The 26584-nt window shown below is 40.7% G+C and overlaps 1 protein-coding gene across 5 annotated transcripts; it reads left to right on the forward strand.

Annotated features, from left to right (window-relative positions):
• Positions 1–9162: 9162 nt before the first annotated feature.
• Positions 9163–22583, forward strand: STX16 (syntaxin 16). Of its 5 annotated transcripts, none has more exons than XR_007508068.1 (9): positions 9163–9529; positions 14470–14577; positions 15740–15880; positions 16438–16600; positions 17462–17553; positions 18721–18864; positions 19389–19469; positions 20977–21173; positions 21643–21733. XR_007508068.1 is itself a non-coding variant. In XM_049816335.1 (9 exons), the coding sequence occupies exons 1-9, from the start codon at positions 9395–9397 to the stop codon at positions 21745–21747; spliced, it is 981 nt and encodes a 326-aa protein (XP_049672292.1). In that variant the 5' UTR covers positions 9163–9394; the 3' UTR covers positions 21748–22583. The 5 variants fall into 5 exon arrangements, 4 of the variants coding, with proteins under 4 accessions (XP_049672292.1, XP_049672293.1, XP_049672294.1 ...); XM_049816335.1 differs by lacking the exon at positions 20977–21173 and adding an exon at positions 12052–12063 and having other exon boundaries at positions 21643–22583; XM_049816336.1 differs by lacking the exon at positions 20977–21173 and having other exon boundaries at positions 21643–22583.
• The last annotated feature ends 4001 nt before the right edge of the window (positions 22584–26584 follow it).

The raw sequence follows: 26584 nt of genomic DNA on the forward strand, positions 1-26584 counted from the left end.
CAGGAGGCATCTCGCCGAGGCACGGTTCATAACACAGTCCCTGGCAGGAGGGAGATTCCTCCTCTCACCCACCAGCTGTTTGTGTCTGCTGCCACCCCCGTGCGCTTGCTCTGCTGTCAGACCATGCGCGGATTAGATATGCAATCCTGGGTCTACAAATATTAGCACTCACCGCAGTGATACACTTTCACGGTCACTCTACAGAGAGCATCATTCTGGCACTGGGGCCATGAAAACAGAAAGAAATTAACAAATGAGCTGCAGGAGGGGGCGAATTCTCCTCATCCAGGGCTTTGATCTCTGTAACACAGCTGTCATCTTGCTTAAAAAAAGAGAAAAGTTATCTGGAAACAGAAATGAGGGAGCAAAAGGCGGAGAAGCAAATGCAGGGAGCACAGAAAAGCGTTCACAGGTCTCTGTCGTGCTTGGACCGCACGTTCAGGAGAATCAAACACAAATGCAGCTCTGTTGTTCTTTGATTCAGTAGGAATGAACCCTGGTCCTGCAGGGAGGAGGACGGGGTAACAGGCGATTGGTGCAGCCGGGAGACATTTTGAGCTGGATCTGGAGCCAGAGTAACTATTGGCCAAAGTCATCTCTGCTATAACACTGCCAAAAGCAGCTCAGCATTCTTCACCTCCCTTGAGCTTCACCAGCGACAAACCTGGCTGGGCTGTGCTCAGCCCGGATAATCCAGCTGTGGTAGGACCCAAGCTCAGCAAACCGAATGGCCTTGCGGGCACTTGCCAACCTGACACGTCTGAGTTCGTGAACTGCAGATGGTGCTGGCCCTTGTATTTCATTTTCCCTCGACATCCCCAAGCAAAGTGAGTCAAGCGTGCCTTACCACAGCGCCTGGGAGACCGCGGGCAGGAAGGGATCGAATTTTCCAGTTTTGCCTCAAGTGTGTCACCACATCAGCAGACAACTCCTTTGCCTAATGCCAGTGTATTGTGTGTCACCTCATATTTCACACAATACAACACAGTCCAGTGATGCAAGTCCCTTCTCCTGCCGGCTGACCGGTATTTATGGAGATAGCAATTCCCAGGAAGCCAGGATTTAGGGCACGCAAGGGCTGGTGGTGGCACAGAGCCCTTGCTACTGGTGGGTGGGATTCCTTTACCTCTCCCTGAACTCCTGCCAGGCCACTCAGCACATCTCCAGCCACAAGAAGTTTGCAGCTGTTTTGGTTTGAAGCACCAGAGGAGGGGGAGAAGCAGGGGAGGCTCTATCAGCTCTTCCCAGGGAATGCGGTTCAGTTCCTCACACCTCATCTTTGGTCAGGAAACTGAGATGGGGATAGGCAAAGCTGCTGAGCCTACTTAGACAGAATACCTCAAGAAAATATGCGGAGCCAAATTATGTCCCGTTAACTTCTCCCAGCCCACCATCTTCCACAGCTATGCTGCAGGGAAAGCGGGTCAGCATTTGGACCATTACCTTGGGCCCCTGCTACTGAACACCTCCCTCTCTCTCGCATGCTCTCGTTCGCAATGGTGGGGAAAGGCAGTGCTGTTAGCTGGGACACTGAAACACCAAGAATAACCCAGATCCAGGCACCCTAAATCCCACCGTGGTCCTTGTACTCAGTGTTTCCTGCTGGCTGAGTACTTCTGATGGCCTCTTCTATGGATTTTAAGAGGGACACAGCAGGCAGAAGCCAGGGTGGATATTCCCATGCAAGGAAAATGGGGTGGCTGTGTCAGGGTAACCAGCCAGCCTGGACTGGCACAGGCTGCATCCAGCCCTCCCTCAGGTACAATAATTCGGACATTGGTCTCTTTTTTTCCTGTGACTCAGCTCAGGGCTCCAAGAATCCTGAGCCTTCTATGGTCAATGGTAGATGTACCTCAAGCACGGGAAGATGTGACCACCCCTGCAAAGCACAGACGAAGGGCGCTGGGCTAGCTTTCCCAACAGGGATACAACAAGGACAGTAGAGCACAGAGATGGGGCCATACACCCTGGAGACCACAGAGCCTCCCAGATCAGCCTATACATGGCAGCGCAGAGGTGGGAGATCGACGTAACCCTCTGCCCACTCTGAGCACTGCTGCCATCATTCACAGTGCGCTGGATGACCCTCTCTCAGCAATGGGGGTGAGTGGGGAGTTCAGGGCACAGACGATTGAAGAGGATGTTCACCACCGCTGCAGACCAGCTGGAGCCCACAGGCTGAAGGGTCCTGGCCTAAAGCCAGCCACTGGGACATCAGTGGGAGGTCAACTAGTTGAGTCTGGGCTGCATGAGTCATCCGAGGTCGGACATCCATGTCTTCAGAGGGATCAGATGAGGAAAGCTTGAAGAAAAATTGGTTGTCAAATCAGCATCATGCTCCTTTGCCTCAGGTTCTTCAAACTGGGGACAATAAGATGTGTTCCTGTGAGGCCTTGCTCTGTGGAATGAAAGTTCACAGGTGGTGGTAAAAGTGTTTCTGGAGACACTGTAATTCTTTTATCTGAGCAACAGGAAGAAAAGAGAAAGAAATGAGAGCAGTTCCTTTCTTGGAGCTGCTGTTCTGCTGTTCCTTGCAACCCCTTTGTTTTGATTTCACATGTATGGTTTGTACTTTTTTTTTTTTTTTTTTTTTTTTTACTGTGATGCTATTTAAGGCAGAAAAGGGATTTCATCATCTCCCCATGGCCATTCTCAGCTGCAGCCCTGACCCCCCTCCCCACCTTGCTCCACTTGGTCTAATAAACTTTTTTTTTTTTGCTTGGTCTAGTTTCCTTCCTTGCGCTCTTACATCATCTTTGTACTTATCTCAGATTCTAGCATTTCCCATTTCTAAGCACCTCTGAGAATAGCAATAAACACCACGTACAGCAGTATCTGCAAGCAGCAGTCGTAAGTGACAGAAAACTGTTCTGGAAATCTATGATTCCTTCTGTAGAGAATACCCACTTGCTAGCCACTTGGCACCGATTCATTAAGAAAATCAGTATTTACAGTTCCTGATTCTACAGGAAAATCTAGGCCAAAAAAAGTGAAGATTTGTTAAGTAGGAACCTGCTCTTATGTGCCCTCTGCTGCTCCCAAATGGCATTGAAATTAGCAGGGTCATTCCTTCTTTCCCTCTCGTTTCAGAATGATTTATGGTTAATGCTATTCACTACAAAGCAGAGTCAGACTACTTCTGTGCAAGATAATACTCATTATGCAGACTTTCCGACTGGATTTTTTTCACTATTTCATTGATTATTTTCACATTGTAAAGTGCGAAAACCTATTCATATCTTTATTAGCCTGACTTGTTTCCTGCGTTTATGAAAAAGATCTTTCTTTGATAACAGTTGTTATTGCTGGAATGAATGTCAGACCATGATCTACTGTAATATATCTTTTTGAATTGCCTTCTCTAATTTTATTAGTTGAAAAAAACAACACCTAATTTAAAGAGATAAAGCCTTCTGGAAGTGGAACACTGCCACTAATTAGGATAACAAGAACATAGGTATGAGTTGCTGGGGATACTGGAGTCTAAGCTTCTTTTTCTAACACAAGCATAGGCATCTTTTTCTGGCACAGTCTTCCTTCTTTTTCTGAAATTCTGCTGCTTTGGGGGAAACTATTGACACTAATCTCCTTATCTGTGATTCCTTTGGGAAAAATGCTGACCAGGACTCAGCAGCTCCAGATTCAGGTCCTGGGTTTGCTATAAATACCCTGTGCGACCTTGAGCAAGCCACTATTGTTCTGTGACTTGGTTTTTCCATCTGTAAAATGGCAGTAATGATGAATCCTGTGGTTTATTGCCAGCTCTTACATTATGCATATCTGCAGGGGAACTGCTGACTGAATCTCTTTATGGCTTGGTTCCTCATCTCTAAAAGAGGAATAATAATACTTCCCTTGTCTACTTATTTTGATTACAATCTTTTCATGTATGGTTATGCTTGAAGTACTGTGGGACTTTGCCACAGTACGCAAACAACACACTTCCCTCCTCTCTTAAGCCAGACTCAGTACAGTTCGACCCTCGAATGTGGGTTTGCAGAGTGGCTTTGAGCTAACTCCCCTCAGCACTCCAGTGTGTCAGCTGCAGTGGCTTGACCTCTCAAGGAAAGCTGCTATATCAGTAACTAAACTGATCAACTTGCACTAAAGCATGTGAGAAGCACTCACAGACAGACTGTGCTAGCTAAATTGCAGGGTAACATCATTGCTGTGGTCCATAGCAAACAGCTAGGGGACACAAACATCTTGAATTCACACTGCTATTTCTATGGATGAACATCTAACCACTGCTGTACATCCAGACCCACAACTTTTGCTCAGCTAAAACGTACATCCATGAGAGCTAGGTATCCCATCTTGATCTAAAATCTTTGGATATATATCTTACAAGAAAAAGACCAGTAACAAATTTTTACATTTGATACATCAATTTAAATACAGAATATCTTCACATGACTACTGGAGAGGTACTTAGAATAAGCAGAGATATAAATGCCTGCAATGAGCAATCTTTTATCTTTGCTGCAGAGGTGACCTAACACCATGGTGACACAGAAGATTTAATATAGTGCCCAGCTGAAGAAAGGAATTTTGCACAATATTAGATGACAAAGTTGTTCCATTGTTTAAGTACCACAGGCATTATTAGCTGGTCACAAGACTAGGGTACGAGCTCACAGACTGTAACTCTCATATCTGCCTTTGAACAAGGTTGCCTGTCTAATTATGTATGTGAAGTATGTCTGCCTGTAAACATCAAATTTTTACAGCTGAATTTTGATTAAAAAATTCCTCCCAGCCCTCCAAGCAGACACAGAATTCTTCACTACCTACCCAGATTGAAGACTTGATTCCACCTGGATTGATTGCATTTCAGTAGCAGGGGAGGAGTACAGACACATTTGCAGGATCTATTCTACCATTTTTTAGTTTGCAGAAGAGCAGCTGAACTCAAGGTAACATTTGAGTGTAGAGCAAAAGAGGACAGAGCCCACTTAGAGATGTGAATTTTTTTTCTCTTTAAACATCCATTACTTAGGGTCTCTGCATGACCAACTTATTATTCGTTTTCAGATGTTCTTCTCTAATTCATTAGATTTTACAATCTGCTGTTAAAATTCCAGTAAAGTTAGATCAATATATGAAAAGACAGTTTGTTCAACTGCAGTTTTCCAGGAAGAGTACATAATGCCAACAGTTTGAACCCAGGGAAAATAACAGTTCTTCTCTGTTTATATTTCCAATGGGTGCATTCAGATTATAGATCATCGAAATAAAGAAATTATGGGCAACTATGTCTAATTTTCTTTTAAGAAAGTTGGAATACCAAGAGCTGGTTAAGAAACCAAGGGACTGACTTTGAAAAATAGCACAGGCGGGTCTTAATCACAATCTCACTGCCTTGCAGCACCACCTACAGAGAGGCTGTCAGAATCACACCCACTGCCAAAACTCGGGAAACTCCTAGTTCACTGGCCAAACTCTGGTTCAGTGATTAACACACTGGAAACTGCGAGTTTGACAGCCCTGAAGCCTAAAAATCTGCTACAGCATAAAGGCAAGAACATGGCCTATTTTTCCAAAAGCCCCTCAATTCCCATGCAGAAAATGCACCTCTAGCAATGACAGAGCTGACCTAGCCACTTGGCTGTCTTTTTCTTTAGAAACTTTCCTGCAGAAGAACATTTCTGGCAGTCCCAGCTGCAAAAGGATGGTGGGATTTTCCAGGGCAAAATGCACTTAATGGTCCATTAATCCTACCTTTGGCACAAGCCGATTGTTTAGGCTTCAAAAAGACTGCAATATTTCACCTCCTCCGTGTATCTACTCAATTACACAAGATAAAATGTCGTGGAGATTGACCTTCATCTGATCACCGAAGCATAAGGTCTGTTTGCCCTTGACTTAGCCAGGGTAGCTAAACAGTGGTGATACAGGGACTGGACTGTGAGAATGGAGTTTGCAAGCATAGTTTAAAAGCTGGCTTTTGAAATATGGCTCTGATTTTCTTCCCATTTAAACAAAAAATGCTTAGCTATTCACCTCAAAATAGAATGTTCTGCTGAAATATGGCATATTGTTGTCTTCCTCCACAAGCCTGATCCAAATGCCATGGTAGTAACTGGAAAGTTCCCACCATTTTGGATCAGGCCCTGGCTGTGGGAGGCAGTGGGTGCAGGAATGCGCAAGTGCAGGCAGCATTGCTCTCTCATTGCTCATTAAGAACAGCAGAAAAGAACAGGCACTAAAAAAGCAGATAAAAGGGCAAAGGAAGACACAGGCTCCAAATCTATGGCAGTGAGCTTTAGCGTCAAGAAGCAACAGCCTGAAATATTAACAGTATATGCTTAGAAAAGATATATTTAGGGATATGTGCTGTCTTAGGAGGGGAAAATATCATTTTTATGAATGGATTGAGTGCTACCTTATAATGCGTTTGTTTGCCCTTTCCATGCTTGTAGGAAGGACACTCATTCCTCTAATGGTTAAACATTTTCTTCTAATTTCCAGCCTACATTTATTAATTACCAGACAAAATAATCTACTAGCTTTTCTCTGCTTAGAAAACTAGTTACCTTACAAAGACACAAAAAACTAGTCACCTTATATAGCACTATCGACCTTTAGTAAATGCATGTTGTATTTTAGCCTGTTTCTATCTGCCATCATGTCTGATATTATTCTTTCCTGGTAAATTTATCCAAAAGTCTTATATTATATTTGGATCAGACTTTAATTATTTTTCCTCTTTTTAACTGCTGGAACAATTTTTCCTGCTCTCAAATTGTATTGTGTTGCTCCTGCAGTGATGCTGTTACACAGGCCAGATATAATCTTGATAGGCCAGTGCTGTTAGATGTCTGGGTCAGAAATTAGAATATTTCAGTTGAAAGGGACCTATAACAATCATCTAGTCCAAATTATCATCGCATTATGATCTTTATGATTTGTTCCACTTGGATGAGATAATTTCTATCTCCATGCCTTTATTTCCTCTATGCACATTTCCACTATATATTATGCATTCATTTGTGTCCTGCCTTTCCCCTTTCATCACCCCTACCTCTTCTCTCCTTCATCCTCTGGTATGTACACCTGAAGAACATTTTGCTATTTGTTTTAATTTCCTTTGCAAGGTCTAACTTGGCTTTACTTCTGGCACATTTCCCTTTATGCCTACACTTCCTAACTTCTAAGACTTAGTTGTCTTTGATTAATCCTTTTTTCCATTCCTTCTACTCCCTTTGCTTATTCCTAATATCCTCTTTGAAGTGGTTATTCACCAAGTTAGGTCTGGACCCCTTCCTTGCAGTTTTACCCCTCTGTGTACAAGTCCACAATACTTCTTATAGCCACTGCTTAAATTCCAAGCCTGCCCAACATTCAAACCTTTTTAAGCTGTCAAGAATCAGGAAGCAAAAGATGTTAATTGCTGGTGTGTACCAACTTCCAGCACATTAGGCTTCCCATTGGGTTCATGTTCACTATCCCAATGTGTGAGATATTCCAATTGGTTTTCCCTGCGCACGCACACAGAGTTAAGAGATCACGGGGAGACCGCTGACGGCAGGAGAAATTCCTCTCAACCTACAGCCATGACAGCAGTGCCAAGAGAAGGCTGGAAGGTCATTAGCTGAAACTGTTCTCATAGAATAAAAAATTGTTACAGTAGATTAAAAATTAGCATGAAGAAATGAAGTACATACATATATTTTTAAAGCCTCTGTCAGGCAGCCAAAACGAAAACAGATTTCACCAGACCACGAAAAATGAAACGCGTGCGTTAGTCCTCGTATGACTGGAGCTTATTTCCTTGCTAAATTCCAAGTTTCAGGTCTCTCCCGCTGAGGCAGAAGGGCTGCTCAAGAAAACTCCCCAAATGTCTTATAATAGCAAAGGAATACTTTTTTTTTTTATTTCTCACTGTACAAGTTCGCCCAGGCGGTTAGATAAAACGAGGTAACATTTCCAGAAAATGTGGTTGTGATTATAGTCACTGTTCCTACCATATGTGTAAATACTAGTTGTTTTGGGGGGTGGGGGGGTGAGAGTTTAAGCTAGGGAGTCTCCTGACGTGCAGCAGCCACCCTGGCCGTGCCATGCCGTGGCCGCTGCCATTTTCACAAGGGACATGTTGGACGTCCCTCGGGGTGCCGGCGCGAGGTGCAGACCCGGTGTGGGGTGCGCAGGAGGGAGCCCAAACCCCAACTCGTGTCACGTCTGCCCCGCTCAGGGTGGACCCAGGCTGGCTGGACAGAGCAGCAGGGGAAAAATCATTTCAGTCCGCCTTATAAAAAAAGCCTCTTTCAGAAAGTGAAACCCAGTATTGTCATTTTAAACAGCTTGTTCATTTTCAGGGAACGTCCTGATTTTTGAATAGTTGGGGGGGGTGGAGGGGGGAAGTTGCGTGAGGTTTTTTGGAAAACAGAGAATTCACTGGAAGCAAAGGAAATTGGGGGGAAGGTGTGGGGGGATTCAGAAGACAAAAAATAAATGGGAAAAGAGAAGCCATTGATATAGAGAATGAACTGCTTATTGCTTAATGATTATCTCTCTGTAACTTTACGTACCAAGGACTGGTGTTTGTTAAGGATTAAGCCTGTCGGAGACTGGTACTTGGGAGTGATGAGCAAGAAGCCACGAGCAATCACAAAACTTAATTAAATGTCTGATGAATTTACGATCTTGTTGAGAAGGCACAAGCAGAGGCCTTGCCAAACCAAAACGGTCATACTACGGTATTTTGCTTTGAACCAAACTCGTGCCTTTCGAGGATGCTTCACAGCAGTAAGAAGGAGTAAGTTAACTGAAAAAAACTATGGAAACGTTAGGGCTTCTTTGTAGGAAGCCATTTAGCCAAGTTTCCCCGCCAGGGAAAGGCAAGGCTCCAGCCCAGCCGCCAGCGAGGGAGCCCAGGCACAGGTGTGGAGACACGAGGCCGCCATTTGCACGGGCCCGCACCTGGCTCTCGTTATGGGCAACCAACACAAGAAGGCACTAACCCCCCGTCCCCGTCCCCCTATCTAGGGCCGGGGTCTCTTAGCCCCAAGGGGGTTTCACAGCCGTTTGGGTTGGATGTGGGGTTTTGCTCGCCCCCGGCCGCAGTGAGACCCGGAACGTTGGTGCGGCGGCCGGCGGGCCCGGGCGGAGCGGAGGGGGACGGGGCGGGCCGGAAGGCGCTGAGCGATGCACAACGCGGAAGTGAGCCGGGCCGTCGCTGGGGCTGCGGTCGGATCCGGGGGGGGATGGATGGGGCCGGCGGCCGGGGGGTCCCGGCGCCGGGGGTCTCCGCCCGGGCCCTGTGAGCGGCCAGCGGGCGTCGCCGGGGGCGGCCGCCGCCTCTGCCCGCGGGCCCCGGGGCTGAGCTAGGGCCGAGGGCCCGGCAGCGAGGCGCCGAGCGGCCCCGGGGCGAGGGGCCCCGGGGCGGTAGGCCATGGCCACCCGGCGTCTAACGGACGCGTTCTTGTTGTTGCGGAACAACGCGGTGCAGAGCCGGCAGCTGCTGGCCGAGCAAGTGAGTAGTTACGGCTCCTCCAGCCCTCTGAGTTCACGTAGCATGGCTGCTGCGGTGAGTCTCCTCCCTTCATCCTACTGTACCTTGCTGCGCCTAGGGCTGCCAGGCAGCCGTGCTGTGTGCCCCGCTCCTCCCGTCCGACCCTCCGGCCTTACCCGACCCCCCCTCCAGCCGGCCCGGGTCTCCCTAGCTCCCCTTCTCTGAGCCCTCTCCTCAAAACCCCACCGTCCTCTGTACTTCCCCCCTCTGCCCCTCCCTCCCCACCTTGTTGATCCCTTTTTCCTACTACTTCACGTAAAATGAATAGAAGAGATCTGCCCTGGTGCTGATCACGTCTCTATTCACTTCGTGAATAATGCAGTTATTGTTCTAGTAACTTCGTGTTAGCATTGACGTGAGGTTTTTCGTCCCTTGCGCTTTTTGATGCCTCCTTTCCCCAAAGAAAAAAATCCAAGTCATTTCACAGAGCAGAACTCTTCTATTCACTTCAGTGTGGGCACTGTTAAATGCACTAGTGTAGATTATTCCCATTGCTTGAATTTTTCCATAATTTGCTCTGATGTCCGTTGCCCTTTTTATTCCCCCCTCCAAATAACAAATAATACTGAAAGTCGTCTGTGAGAGAGGGGAGTTGGTAGAGGCTAGTGCAAGTCCTCATTACAGGAACTTCAAAAAGTCATTTGTTCAGTGGCAGTTTATGTGGCTTTTTTGAAGTTTTGAGCTAGTCGGACTGATGGACTGCTTGGCAGCTCGGCTCTGCTGAGGTTTTTACGCTTTCTGTTCAAAGTTGTTATTTATTTGTAACAGGCACCAGTAAATATCTGCTGGCAGTCTCATCATTATAAATTGCTTTACATTAATGCACTGTTGTTAGGAGAAGCAGGACTTGGTGCTGCAAATTTTATTTCAGCTGATGAGTTGCAGTTGAATGCTCTTTGTTCATTGTTAACTTTATTACACCTGTGTCTAGCAACCTACATGTTAAATTGCGTTTGCAGAACAGGAAATGTCAATAGTAATGTGTATTATACATGTTTAATTTGGCACTGCATTTAGTTCTTGTTAACATGGGGTTTAGCCAATACCAATATCACTTCTTTAGATCCTTGGCTTTGTATAAAATATCACCTAGAAAAGTTAGTGGTAGTTTAAACTCACATGCAGACTACTGAGCAGTGAAACTACACTTTTACTCAACAGTGAGTGCAATAACACTTAGCACTCCCATAAAACATTTATTTACAGTGTTTGTTAATGTTAATTGAAGCTATTTTCTAGGATGCTCATTCAAATGTAACGAAAACTAACAGTGATTGGAAATTGTCGCTCTTGTGCAGTGGGTGGAGTTAGTCAATGGCTCAGTCTTGATCCTGGCAGACAGTTCAGAGTTCTGTAGTTACTACAAGGGTATTATTTTAGGAAGAAGTGTGAAGATGGTACTGTGAGCTGTTTGCCTTTCATGTTTCTGAGGTGCCTATCGCTGTCAGAGTTGCAGCTAATTACCTTTTGGGTGGCATCCCCAGAGCAGAGCTGCTGCGTGCCAGCAATGCAGTGTTGCAAATTCTAGCTCATAGAACTTTGGCTTACCTTAGTTCACTCTCCAGGCTTCTTCTGAAGAAATCCTTTAGTCTGAGAGCTCTCTGTCAAAAATTGGATTTTGCCCTGGAAGATGCATTCTCATGTGGACAGTCAACCACTCCTTAAACTCGGATAATCAAAGCAGCATTCTTAACAGTATAGTCCTATTTCAAAAGCTTGGTATAGGATAAAAGAGATCAGTAGTTAAGGCCTGCTACTTTGTTAAACCACAAGTATTTTGTCCTTGGTTTAGATCTGCTTGCTTTATTAATCTGAGTGAAATATCCTATTGCACACACATACCTTCTACAGTACAAAGACTGATGAGTAGAGAAGGTGCAGATAAGTTGCAGATGCTAGCCTTTTGTATTTCTTCAGATGCATGTAGGATTAACATTACCTGAAACTAGACCATAAGTGACGTGTGTACATAAGTGAGCATACACTACATTTGCTTTTGCTTTTTGTCTTTTGCTGTCTGTTTTATCCTGTGATAACCAGGGTGCTTGTCAATAAATGTCTTAAAAAGCTTGTATGTGCATCTTCCAATCATAATCAAACCTTCTAACTCACCAGTGGATGTTGAATACTGCAGTCAAATTGCCCTTGCTGTCCCACTTCAATATATTCTATTGCAGTTTTTCTACCTGAAATTTTAGTAACTAGAAACTTCACTGTGCAGTTACTTTGGAAAACAAACCAAGCTTTTGACTTGATCTCTAATGTTCTTTCTGTTTACCAAGCAACTGAAATATTTTTTTAAAAGTTTGTGCATCAAGCAAAATGCTGACTTAAAATGTGCAATATCATGATATATTTATTGAATAGTTGTGTTTTAAAAGCCAATTTGTTTTGTTCTTGGTAAACCATCATGCTTAAAAAATAAATTAGTATTTTCTCAACTGACCATACCCTATATCTGTCCTATGTCTCTTTTCCCTTTTATCTTTTGCTGTCTCTAACTGGATGGGGCTGATGGGATCCACAAATCACTTCAGGAGCTGGATGAGGTACTGTTTTTCACGTTTTATTCTGCTGTCGTGCATCAAGCGTACATCGCTGAGCTAAAATGTTCCTTTCTTTATTCTGCCAGTTTTATTAAATTTCATTTTGTAGGATAAGGTGTTTCTGTGTAGAGTAGAAGGATAAGGCTGCACAGAGAAGACAAGCATTTTGTGATATCATGTTACATTGTTAATAGATACATGTATAAATTAGTCTGACTTATTGTATAAAGTCACTGTATCCCATATGTATACAATGAAGCATTAACTATTTTTTATGCTATGCATAAACTGTATAAACTTTATTGGTCAGGAAATAAGGTCAAAGATAAAAAACAGGCTTTCAGGAAAGAATTGCCCAGGAAGGAAGAGGGATTGTTTTATAAAAAGGGAGGGGGTGGGGAACCACAAAGCTTTCCAGGCCTAGTAAAGGAAAATTAGAAATCTGGGAGAAACAAGGAAGTGAGGGTTTTTTGTATGAAATCTTTCCCTGGGAACAAACAGTGACATAACTAGGTATGTTTCAAGTGGTCTCATTGATGATACCACCTCTTTCTATCTCCAGTAAAGGAGGATTAGTTTATCTCTGGAATCACAAAGCCTGATTCAACTGGCAACAAGATCTATATTTGTGTTCCAATTTCATCCATTCCCCTGCCTTCCTCTCAGAGGAAGATGACTGGAAGCATCTATGGCCCCAGTGCTATATGTTGCTCTGTGGCCCTGCACACTGTTAGCTGTGTGTATCCTACTCAGCCTTAAACTGGACAATCATAGACATGCTTGTTGGAAGGAACCTCTGGAGATCTAGTTCAAGCTGCTGCTCAGAACAAGACTATTGGTAGTCTATATAGGGTCATCCATGACTTCGTTTAACCAAGTCTCAAAAACCTCCAAGAGCGAAGATACCATCCTTTCGCTGGACGACCTCATACAACACTGTGCCATTGTAGAAATAGGTTTCTTTGTACCTGCACTATAGCACTGAGTCTATTTACATAAGTTTCTAAACCCTACCAAGAAAAATCTTCTGATTTGTTTAAAGGTCAGTAGCACTAGTGCTGTCCTTAACAAAAGAGTTCTTATTGAGGGTGAACAGCATGTTTTATTGGCAATGATATCAAAGCAGATAAATAAATCTGTACCTGTATATTCAAGATCAGACCATGGCTTTTGGTTTCTGCCAAACTGAGCTTTATAGAAAAACAAACAAAACCAGAACAAACACCTGACACATTATGTTCTTATTTCTTCATAGTTGTCATATTTTAAGCTTTGTTGAGGTTGAAGTTATTCGACCTGCATCCAAAAGTGTTATTTGAAAAATAAATCTCTCAGAATCTTATCACAGGCATTTTGTGGCTCAAAAATACCTTTAGTTATGTGGGTTTTCTCCTGTTAAAAGCTGTTAATATTTCAACCCTACAAATGGGATTCTATTCCCAAAAAGAGTCTCCAAAAAATATATCATACCCTTCTGCAACTACGACTGTGCTGCTGTATATCAGTGTGCATCAGCCTCCAATAGTATAAACCCCTGATTTGTTGCACCTGAATTATTCAAATTATGACTATTAATTGTGATAAAGGGTTTCTTTTATTCCTTCCCTACCTCCAGCCCTCCCTCGGATCTGTGGAAAGCTGTGTATAAGCTGGCTGGCACATTGTCTTACTCTCTGACAATCTCTGGAATTTTCTGGAGAATTATTCTACACATTTTCCTGCAAGTTTCTTTGCCTCATGCCATATAGCTGAAGCAGCAAGCATGTATCATTGTGATATAGAGAAGTGTGGATTGGTCACTGCCTTGGCTATTTTTGTTTAGCACCTTTTAATTTCTGTTAAATAAATAAATTAACAATTTTAGTTGCTTGGCAGTTTGTAAGAGTGTTTGTTCTTCAGCTGCCTAGTAGGTGAGTGCCTGCCTAAATACAATATTGTCTGAGAACAATCATGGGATACTGTTTTTATGTCTTGGAGATGTAATAAACATTTTTATTTGGAGATTTTCCCGAATGAGACTTTCAGACTCACCTGGCCCAATATAAACCATGCTACACTGTTGATTAGGGAATCCCTTGGCTGTTAGTCGTTGTCTAATATGAAATGTACCAACATAAGAATTACTTGAATTCTCACTGCAATGCCATATTTTCTCCTTGAAAATCTGCTAAGAATTTATTCTAAGAGTAACTTTCATCTTTCAGATCCAGTAGGAAGTGGGAGGATGTAGGTCATTAGCATACAGGGACAAACCAGGATACGTGGAGCTTGATCATGCCTGCATTGTGAGCAAACATGTTTTTGAGGTTAATTTTCATGGGAAGGCATACATGCACTTTTTCCTGATGCTCAAGTATTCAGATCTAATTTGAGTAAAATTAATTTGCTATCTTTTCTTATCTTCCATAGCTTGCTGATGATCGTATGGCACTGGTATCAGGAATAAGTTTAGATCCTGAAGCAGCAATTGGAGTAACAAAACGCTTACCTCCCAAATGGGTTGATGGAGCAGACGAAGTAAGTTGTGTGGCAAATCCAACACAGATTTTGATTTCTAGTGTAGTGATTTATTAGTGTTGTCAGTTACGTTCTCAGTGCTGTAAGTTATATGACAGAAGTAGTATTAGAAGAAAGATTAAAATAAGTGTGTTTTCTAAATTGACACCCTTGTTTAGAAGAAAATATCAGGCAAGCTGCGACTCATTATCTTGAAGTATATATTGCCAGTGAAATAAAGGGAGGTTATGTAGGGCAAGAAATTCCAGAAGACTTGGTTTGCATCTGTAGCTGAGCATTTAGACTTGAGACTGCAGGAATGTCCTAAAGCTCTTAGCAAAGCAAAGTTGTTCTCAGGTTGAAACTTAGAAAGAGGGATACAAAAAAATTAGCACTTCCAGTAGACTTTTTGTTTGAATCTTTTGAGGGGTCCAATTGAATAGACCCTAAAATGGTGGAGATTAGCAGTTTACTCTTTGAAAACAGGAAGTGTTAGTGTCTTCCAGCAGGAGAATTTTTCCTGCCTATGCAGTACTGGTGCTTTGCAAGTTATGGATATATTTGGACAAACGTGAGGGAATTATTCTGGAGGCATCCAATTAAAAACCTTTTCCAGTATTTGGAGTGTGAAGCTATTCTTGACTTTCAGAAAATCCTTTTAAAATGTACTCTCAGAGCACATGTTGGCTCCTCAGTTTGTGCGTACAGAACCCATTATGCAGAAAGGTGATCGGTCTCCTTGTTACTACGATAATAATCATGCTTACAGATTTATTTTTAATGACTTGTTTGAAAGCATGTCATTTAACTTCTCCTGTTGAGTTCAGGCTATTCAATGTTTGACAGAGTTGAAGGTGTGACCTGAATTTTCATTTCTATTTTTGGAAGTTGGCTAAACCTTCTTACTATGGTATTAATTACAAAATGATAAAAATATTATTCCAACTTAATGAAGCATATTTGAAAACAGCAGTCATAACAAGAGTAGGTTTAAAAAGTAGCAAACTCAAAGTATATGAGAGTATTCAGTTACTTCTTAGTCAGCTTTTTATGTGTGTTTTTCTTTTTCATGATCTCTGGTCTGCTTTATATATTATATAGATTTCTTTCAGTGATTTTTGTCTAACATTTGTCTGAAACATTAGTCACTTCCTTTTCTTCATTGTTGGGTTTTCTGCTTTAGATTCAGTATGATATCGCCAGGGTTAAACAGAAGATGAAAGAATTAGCCAGTCTTCATGATAAACATCTAAACAGACCAACACTGGATGACAGCAGTGAAGAAGAACGGGCAATAGAAATAACAACCCAAGAGATCACACAGGTACAGACTGCTTTTAATTCTAAACCTACAGTCTGATGTATCTGTAATGCATCATGATGAGGCAGTGGTTGCCTTTTGTATAAAGCATTTCTTTTGTAATCAGTATTGGTGTGAGCCAGAAGTCCTGGGCTCTGTGTTTGGTACTGCACTTGCTGTCTCAGTTGAATTTCTCAAGTCACTTAGCCTCCCTGTGCTTTTACCTTACCTATTTGCTTTTCTCCTTGGAATAGGATTTGGAGACTTAATCAAATCACGTTTACAGATATCTCGGAGAAATACAGATATATATTCTAAGGCTTCCAGTCCAAGCAGTTATAATGAAGCAAATGCCTTTGGTCGGAAGTAGTTGTGTTACTCTGATGCCCTGTTAGCTTGAAGTTGTTTGTTCACCTATGTTCTGTGTTTCTGCACCTTTTTAAACATTGCACTGGGCAATAAGAAATTAACTTTAAAAATCTAGAAATCAAAATATTAGTCTTCCGTTTGAAACTTTTGCAATGTGATATTTAAAGTGTGTGTTGCTGTATGTTTTTTTACTAATGGAATTGTTTTCTCAGTTATTTCACAGATGTCAGAGAGCAGTCCAGGTCTTGCAGAGCAGGTCACGTAGTTGTACAGAACAAGAAGCACGTGTTCTCAGGAATGTAGTATCTTCCTTAGCACAGTCCCTTCAGGACCTATCCACCAACTTTAGGCATGCACAGTCTGACTATCTCAAACGTAAGCATAAGAGATACAGTAATACATGGGCACCTTCTGTGGAAACCACTAATTAAGGTGTGCTTATTTTATTGGTTGGGAAAACTGAAGCACAGAAGGGTTAAGTGATGCACACAGGAGTGCCAGAAGTATATTAGAGTGGAGGTTAGAATTTGGGAGTTTTTGGTTCACAGCCCATGTTCAAACTGCTTTGTTCTAACTCTCATATTGCTAAAGGGGAAATTTCATGGTTAAATATTGGTGAAGCAGCCGTTGGTCTTCAGACATGATACCTGCTGTTGATTGATAGTCTGTGATAGATAAAACTTCAAAAGGTAGTCTGTGATAAATGAAGTCTTCATCCATAAACAGATCGGAAGTGGAATATCCTCTGTTTAAAATTCTAAAATTGTGTGCAATTCTATTTTCAGCTAAGTAAGATTATTTTGATCTTGGGAGAAACCCACAAAAATTTGATCTTCAAATTTAATACTGATGTATTTCTTCCTCCAAAGGTATAAATGGCACAGGTGGAAATTAAGATCACAATTCAGACAAGGGATGTTCCTAAGAGAATTTGTTAGAAAATAGCCTAGAGTGATCACACATTAAGGCTCTTAACTTCCCTTTTTTTTTTTTTTTAACTTCATGGAACACAATGACTTAAAAATCACTGATTTAACTGGAGTCTTGCAAGTCTGGTTGAATTTGTTAGACTTTGTTAAATAGTAAGCCTGTGGGACAGTTAAAATTAAGATACTGCTATTTGTCATTAGCCAGATTTTCTTTCTTCTGCTTTTCTATCTGGTGCTTCAGACCTTACTCTTAGTCTGATTTTAGTGTGCATAAATATTATGCTCAAACATAGTTTGTCTTTTACAGGCATGAAGAATAGAGAAGAAAGATCCAAACACTTCTTCGACACCTCAGTCCCGCTGATGGATGATGGGGAGGATGATACGCTTTACGATAGAGTAAGTTAAGATATTATTACGCAAATTCAATACAAAGAAACTTTTACATATACCTTTAATTTTAGTATGAAAATATCAAAACGGTATGCTATGAGCACCAAGCTACATGCAAATTCTATTTCTGCAGATTTCTGTGATGCATTTTCCTAATTAATATTGCTGTTGCGATGTTAAGATGATTGCACTATCAGCCTCAGCGTTGCAGTGTGAGGGAACTCAGTTTGACTACTGAATCCTTACATGACTGACAGGGACTAAAGGTCTGTAAATACAGTGCTGTCCTTTGTCATACCACCTTCCTGAGCAGATGCAATTGTTAGAAAACTGTGATTCTGAGTTTGGGTGGAAGGTGGCACTCTTTAAAGTTAACTTTAAAGTGTAACTGAAGCTTTTCAATATTACAAATTATTGTAAATAGCGGTGTAATGATTTGTTTCTGCACAGTTATGTTGTGGAGCCATACCCGACCCACTTCTTTGTTTTACTTTGTGGAGTTTTGGGATACTGAATTTCTAAGCAATGCTGGGATCTGTTCTATTGTGTCCTATCTAATAGTGCCACAGAATACTCTTAACTGTAATGCTTACTGTTTAACTGAAAAATTACCAAAAAAACTCAAGGCAGCTTTTCAGCTGATCTTGTGTATAAGAGGTTTTTCACTTATCTCTAAACAAGAGTGATGGGGAAAGGATAGTGTTCAGTTATGATTGGCCTTGGGAGACAAAACCAGTAAGGTCTCTACAGTTTATTTTAAAAAAAATTTAAAAAATCAGAATTGCTGCTGTGTCTTTACACATTGGCATTATGGGACTTTCTGTAATGCTGGTCAATCAGTCGATATTTCATAACTACCAGGCACTTGCATGTATTGGTTTTGTACACCAATAAAAACATTGTTTTAGGACAAATCTTATTTTAAAAAGTTGTGAGTTTGGGCAGGATGCAAGATTTACATTTTCTCTGCTCAAACTATAAATAGCTGTCCAAGTTATTTTAGTGACCCTGAAACTCTGGTTTTTAAAATACAGTAAGTTTTTTTAGATACTTGTCTACTAAGGAAATTCCAAAAGGACTGTTGTGTTATGAAATCTTATAATCCTTGTAATTATTTGTAGTGTTTTCATGCTGTTAATGTTAGTTCAACATCTAAATCTTTTATTTCAACAGGGTTTTACAGATGACCAGCTAGCATTGGTGGAGCAAAACACATTGATGGTGGAAGAGCGGGAACGAGAAATCCGTCAGATTGTACAGTCAATCTCTGATCTCAACGAAATATTTAGGGACCTGGGAGCAATGATAGTAGAACAGGTACATTGACATCACAGTGTTAGTAAGAAGTAGGAGATTCCATGTAGTGTTAAGTCTTCCAGATGGTTGTAACATCCTGTTTTCATGTGCTTCTTGCTTTTCCTAACTTAACTCTTCAGGCTAAGATTTCCTCTGCTTGAAATCTGCCAGAAGATGACTTAATGAAAATAAATAAATAAAAATTCAACTGGTTATGGGTGTCAGACTAAAAAAAACATAGAATGCCAAAGTTCTGTTGGTTATTTCTCCCAGAGATTCAGTTTAGGTTGTGTCAGCCAAAAGCACCTGGACTGGAAATAAGGTGATTATTAAGGGATGTGATGAGATGGTGACAGAGCTGCCAGTTAGGCATTGAGCAAGGACGTCCTTTAACAAAGTCCCAACTAGTTCTGTAAGAGTTCCTAGTTTATGTAGTTCATTAGCTGTTTCCTGTGAGTATTGTTAATTACTCTGCTGTTCATAATAATTGCTTTATGACATCCATTTAGGTTCAATTTGGTGCTGATTCTCTCCATTTTATTTAGGGAACAGTTCTAGATAGAATTGACTACAATGTTGAACAGTCATGTATGAAAACTGAAGAAGGTCTCAAACAACTACACAAGGTAAGTAAAGAATACTTAAGCTGCTTTGATTATCTAATAATCTTTTATAATTTAATAGAACTAAGTTACTCAGTCATTTTTCAATTGGACATCGTCCCTTTTAGAAATGATTGCTGTACTGTATAAAATGTCCAACTGTGCTGTATTAGGAACTCTTCATATAATTTCAGTTAATGTCATGCTTGATGCCTAGTGTTAATTTCTTAAATAACTTCTGGGCATCCAAGCGATATGCTTTGATCTTTATATTGTTGAAGTGGTGGGACCTATCTGCAATTCCTTCTCTGGAGAGCCCAGCACTTGTGAAATAGGACTGGTTATTGGGTACCTCACCATAGATTTCAGTCAGTTGGTATATCCTACTTTGAAAACATTGTCTCAATAATATGAGCAGCAAGAATAAGTTTTAATGTTTTCTCTTACCATCTGACACTTGTTAGAAGTTAGGTCCAACGTTATACTTTTAATGTGAAGCTTTTACTATGAACATCTGAAAAGTTTGAATTGGCAGCAGAACACAGCATTTTGTGGTTGTTTTGTTGGCTTTTTTGTTTTGATTTTAAGCTAAGTTCGGACTTGTCAGCTCAGTTCAACCCTTCCATTGCTGGAAATAAAGTAGAATGAGAGATTCATGCAAAAGCCTCTTAAGTAAAACGGTCTGTTTGGGAAATGTGGACTTCTTATTACTACACACTGTTCTTCCTCATATTATCGTAGACTTCTAATATATGGACAGCAAAAAAGTGCCATTTGAGGAAAAGCAAAATAAGTTGGTTATAGGTTTATTCTTGCTGTACATAAAAGTAAATTGGAGATCACTAAAGTCATTGACCATTGGTGAACAAGGCTTAAAGTAATTGCAAGCAATTTGCACAAACTGAACTGGAAATAAATTAATCAGTTGGAATCAATGCTATTTCTAGTCTAGTGGTAGTTAATGAATCGCCAGCAAACCCTTGTTAGGATTGCTGACTAGAGTATGGGTATTTGATGCAATATATACCCGTTTTCGGTATAGCATAGGAATTTTTTCACCTATCATGGAAGACATGCACACAGGTGTGAATAGTAATATCAAACTCATATACCTTGCTTTTTCTAATACTGTTGGTAGCTTTATTCTCATTTAATATCTATGATGTCAATTTTCTTTTCTGTTGTAATTGGCATAATTATTACAAACTACTGAGACAGCACTTCACAGAAATTGCATTAATTCACTGCAGAAGTCTGGTGATATGAAGCAGTAGTTACTGATTCCTGCTTCACATGAAAATTGGAATCAGTTGTGATACTTTGTCAGGCTGTGATACTTAAAGCCTAATAAAGTAAATAATCACAGTGGTTGCATGTTATATAGTTTCAGGTCAAAAACTCCTCTTTAGCAGATCTGATAATAATGAATTACTTTCCAGGGACTATAAAGGAGAATTAATATCTTTTTCCCTTTAAATATTGAAGGTTTGTTAATTTAAAAAGAATTAAATGCAAGTTTTGTTTTGTTTAGCTTCTATTAGCAGACTTTCATTTGGCTTTTGGAGAGTTTTCTCCACGTTGCCTCCTTTTAATTCCCCTGGGAAAAAGAGGAAAGGGATGAGAATGTGGTTAGAAGAAAGAAGGAATGAAGCAGAAAACTGAGAACCAAATCAAAAAGAAAGCTTTCAGTTCTAATTGAAATTAAATGAAAATACACAGCTGAATCAGGTACAACAAAAATGCCTATTAAATAATGAAGTTTTGTTGTGAATTTCAATGTCCTTCAAATATAATACAGGAATCTTATTATCAGCAAAATGACTTAAAATATCTTACCAACTTCTACTGTTTCACACAACTTCTGTGTAGCTCATATGTCCTGTGGAGGCATAGGGACCTCTCAAGGACTCCTGAAAAGTAGTCACAGTAAGGTTGCTTAACTGACATGAGGATGCATTCTTCTTTATAGAGTCTGCTGTTTAACACAGATAAACGTGACTTCAGTGCACACGTACCTTTGCTGAAGTCTACGGTGCAGACCAGAGTTATTTTGTGGGAGTTGCTTGCAATATACGTTGTATGAAATGTCAAATTACCAAAGAACAGTTCTGAGATACATGTACTTCACTTGTACTAAACAAGAGTCTGTAGCTTGGCAGAAATCTAAGTATTGACTCTTTCTTTTCTGTTTCTATAGGCAGAGCAATATCAAAAGAAGAATCGGAAGATGCTTGTTATTTTAATTTTGTTTGTTATAGTAATTGTCCTTATTGTTGTTCTTATTGGTGTAAAGTCACATTAGGTTTCACTTCATTTTCTCATTTTTGGAGTTTATGTGAACTTTTTTCCCCAATGTGAATGGATGGACCTGCACTCCAGAAAGCTGCCTTTTGAATGTATAAGCCCTTGTGGTGCAAAGTCAGTGCAATGTTTCTGTAGAATTCTTCAGAGTACAAGTTTGGTGATCTGTGAGGTGTTTTTAAGGATTATATGGAAAATATCAGGAAATTTGATGCTCCCACACAAATAATTTGGCGCCTTTATGCAGAGGTCTTTGGAAACACGGTACTTAAAAATAATTACAAAATTGAACTTTACCAGTGAGTACAGTAATTAGTGTGTTACTGTGAACAAAAATGTGTTGTCTTCTGTATTAGTCACAATTGTTACAGGCTTCAAATTTAAACCATGTTACTGAGTCATGGGACTAGATAACAAAAATTGACCTAGATGTAAAATATGTTGAGGCACAAAAATGTTTGGCTTCATCTCCTTTCTTCCAGACTCAAAAACTCCAAGAACTGGATAGACAGCTAAAAAAGAAAGCTTTTAGCAACCAGAATGTAATCCGACCCCTGTGATCTTAATTTAGATACTGCACCATTACTAAGAATCAGAGTAGTACTTGATCTTGTAAATAACAAGATTTAATCACTGGGATAATTTAACACATTTAGTTAATTAAAAAAAATTTCTGAGCTTGAGTAATCATGGGAATGCTTTTCCTCACCAGAGTGATCATATATATTTTTTCATGTACTTTTTTTTTTTTAATTTGAAGTACAGACATCACATTAAAGCAATGGTGAAGTTAAACATGAAAAATGGAGTAGAAAGCTGAAAGGAGAATCTCTATCTGACCTCAGATGTTTCAAACTTTAGTTGTTGTATAAGCTGTTTATTTTACAGTGCATCTGCCCATATGTATTATGGTTTTTTTACAAGAAGTGACTTCACTACAGAATATATTACATCCATTTTCCCTGACAGAAGATTATTTCCTTCAAATATCTGCCTGGAAGAGGATGTGTTTATGGTCTCTTACTGACCATGAGATGTCACACCAGTGACATGTTACTAGGCCTTCAGTAGAGAATTTGGGGTTGTTTTCACTATTTTTTTCAGTGGAAAACTTTGCTGTAGGCCATAAAAGAGAAATCAGGGCAACATCTAATAGAATACTCCTGATTTAATTCAGGCCTGAAGTGGTGTGCAATTGTAGAGGCCTTGTCTTGATATTTTTTAAATGGCTTTTCTGTATGGATTTTCTTCCCCAAAGGGACTGTAACTTCCTTCACTTTGACTGATACAGTGCTCCCCATAAACTTCCAGAGATGCTCTGCTCAAAGCCCCTGAAGTGCAGTTTCATAATACTATGATATTAATTTTGCATATGTTGCCTGCCCTGAGTTCATCTTTACTATGTACTAAGGAGGACTTTAAGATGTGGCTTTAAACTGACTTCGTGCAGGAATGGACCTGAAAGCAAAGACTACAAAGATGTGAAAGCCTTGGCTTTTTGTGTGGCTTATTGTGAAAAGCTTTGTACCACTTTTGTTACCTCTAGACAAAGGGGATGTTGAACTTCCAAAACTGCCAGTTCAAACCCTTGATTAAATTCATAAAGTAAATTGGTAAAAGAATGATGCTTGTAGTTGGGTGTGCAGCTCCCCTGTTCTGGTAATAGATCTTTTCAATGATTGTGAGTAAAACTACTGTCTCCCTAGTGTGCTGTCTACATCGGTTGGTGTGAAGCAGCATTTTGCTATAATTTAATATACTGTATTTGCAACTTTCTCTCTAACATGAGATTGTGTTATTTATTTCTGTCTTGACTGGTGCTTTTGACATTTTATCATGGCTAATGAATTCAAAAGAGTAATAAAACACTTCCAACCTAATTGGGCAATTATTCATTTTTTAGAAAAAGTATAAACTGAAACATACTTGTGTGATGTTAATGTGTCTCCATATATTCTTCATAATTAAAAGAAAGCAGCAGTGGCATGAAATACCTTTGTGCTACAGAAAGTTACAGGGTTGGGTGGTTTTTTTCAGTGTAACTTGTATTGTCAAGAGTTATTTCCCCTGAGTTATGGTCATGGTATCTTAGCTCCACTGAAGTAACTGGCTACATATTTTCTATCCAAGTTCCGTAAAAGGAAATGCATATTTAATGGGCATTGGACAAGAGGTTAAACTTGGATGTCAACTGTCCTGTGTAACTTGAGCTAGAATTTATTGAAGCTGATTATATCAAGAAAAAAAAACAGGCTTCTAAATCATTGCAGGTGTCTACCTTATTATGAATCGGTCTAAATAACTATCAGCAGCTAAATCAAACCCTTATGGTGTGCTTGGTAAGAATTTCTCCAAGTGGCATGTTACAGAAGGGGTACTATCTGTGCCATTGGGCAATGAAAGCCCCCAAAAGCCACTGCAACCGAGGAGTAGCTTGGCTTTGATAGTGGCTGCTGCCTACTCGGGTGTTACAGGAGCAAGAGCTGCCTGAACCTACTGACTGTGCTTCTGTCCAGCCGTGTAAGCATCTCTGCTGCTGCAGAGAAAGCTGGTGTGCTCCATTATGCAGATTGTGGCCTCTTCATGGTTGCTGAATTCTTCTTCGTGGCTTATGTTGAACCTCTGATTCCTTGCAAAGGAATGGAACAGCATTGCTAGAGGATCTCCCAAGAATCTGTGGCTCCTCACGTGATGGGAATGACCTGTAAAGCTGTTGGCTTGTACAATTTCTCCATTAAATTGCATGCAAGTGTGCAAAAATGAGCTGCTACTCTTTGTTAACAGAAGTTAATTTAATTCTAGTGATATGTGAAAATGACAGTATTAAAAGCACTGTTACAGCAAATTTATTTCTACTGCAAGCCTTCTCCAGAAACTGAAAAGTAAAATGGAAGAATTAGTTTCTTGCTTGGCGATTTTTGGAATGTGATAAAAATTTGAATGACTATAATCAATGCAGTGTTCACTGAGGCTGCCTAGATTGTATTTATTTAAGGTTTGCTTTTATGAAACATTTATCACAACACAAAGGAGTCATTTCCTTTGTTTAAATCCTTGGAAACCTTGCTTTTGGTACAGCTATGCAAAATTTAAGTTCTTGGATAGGTGACAGTGAAACTGACTTTGTTGGGGAAAAAAAACCCATATATTTACTATTTCCAAAAAAACAAACAACCAAACCCACCACTGAAAAACACACCCAACAGCCTTCCTAGATAAAATTCATTAAAACAGGGAATCCATTAGGATTTTGCATATTGATTGATAGATTATGTTTCAGTGGCTTAATTCCATAAAATACTTGTAAAAGATCAATAATTGGAGCGGCCATGGAAGACTGGTCTGTGCTGCAGCTTCCACTGTGGCTTGTACGAGTAGAAATGTTTGCAGCTACTGTTAGTGGAACGTATGCAGGAAATTTCTGTACTGTAGATAGAATTGATTTTCTCAGTCTATTACTTGACTAGGACCCTCCTCTGCTGTCCTTAACTTTAGTGAAGGAAGGGTCAAGGGTTAGATGAGTATTTCCTACTGGTTTGTTTACCTTTCAGATAATGTGGATTTGGGGACATCACTCTTGCAGTAGCAGGAATAGCAGAATAGCAGAATTTTTACTCTAGGAGCTTTCTGCCTGGTAGAATCTGAAATGTCTCAATCCTGAAATAATTGCTCTGTGTTACTGTCTTTCGTATTTCCCATGCTGACTATATATATTGGAATAATAGTGAGCTCCTAAACAGTTTATGTTCTGCAGCTTAGTAAAGAGACTCATAAAAGTTGGAGTTGGAGCTTGTTTAGTGGGTTATCCCTTCCAGTCTGTGAGGATGCATGACTGATCTCCGCAACAGATTTCGCTAGACCTTTTATTCGGGCTAATTCTAAACCTATCAGGCAATAAAGTTTCCATAACATCCCTTCAGAGACCAAATAAGACCTTACTCTAAGGAAGCGTTCTGCAATACAACCTGATTTATTTTTTTTTTCTTTTTAGATGTAATTCCATCATATGCATCAGCATTCACGTTTCCAGTCTAAGTGGAAGTGCACTGTTTCTGATGTTCAGACTTCCCTAGCTGCAGATTAATGAGTACCAATTCCCTACTGACCCAACATTAGTAGGAGGTGCGTGGCAAATATAAAAAGATGAGGATAAATAGCCTATTATATTTAAAGCAAACATTTACATCTACTATTAAAGCTGGTGTTTGGAAAACTGTTTCTGTTTAGTGAATCTCCATGCTGTACCTCGGAGCCTATTTTGGCTTTTTCTTCTGTTTCTGGAACATTTTTTAGATGTACCTTTTTTCCAATATTTAACCTCACGAGGAAAAGAGAAATTGAGCTTTTTCCCTTTTTATCCCTATGTAACTTCACACTTTCAGAATGAAGCCTTTCCGTCCTAAAATTGCTATTATGAAGGGGAAATACAGACTTTCCGCTCGATACAGTTGCCTGTGAGTTGTGCGCAGAGGCAGCTGGATTACCACCAATACTTCTCCCTCTGTCCGATTCGATGCGTGCCGTGGGACACAGGGGCAGCGTTACCGTGTGGTTTTTTTGGTTTGGTGTCTTTTTTCCCCCCATTTTCCTCTATAACTTGTGAAACTGTAACACCCCTGATCTCCGGCCTGACCTCCCAAACGCGGGTCAAACACAAAAGGCCTGGCACCAGGCGCTTTTTCTGGCCGGGAGCTCCCGCGCGTTGTGCGGGGGATCCCGACGCGACCGAGCCGCGGAGCCGAGGGCGCCGGGGCTGTGAGGGGGCCGCAGCACGGGGCCGAGGGCCCGTCCCGCTCTCCCCGGGCCCCTCCAGCCGCATCCGGGTCCCGGCGCCCCGC

This window comes from Accipiter gentilis, chromosome 14, assembly GCF_929443795.1.
Source record: "Accipiter gentilis chromosome 14, bAccGen1.1, whole genome shotgun sequence".
NCBI lineage: Eukaryota > Metazoa > Chordata > Aves > Accipitriformes > Accipitridae > Astur > Astur gentilis.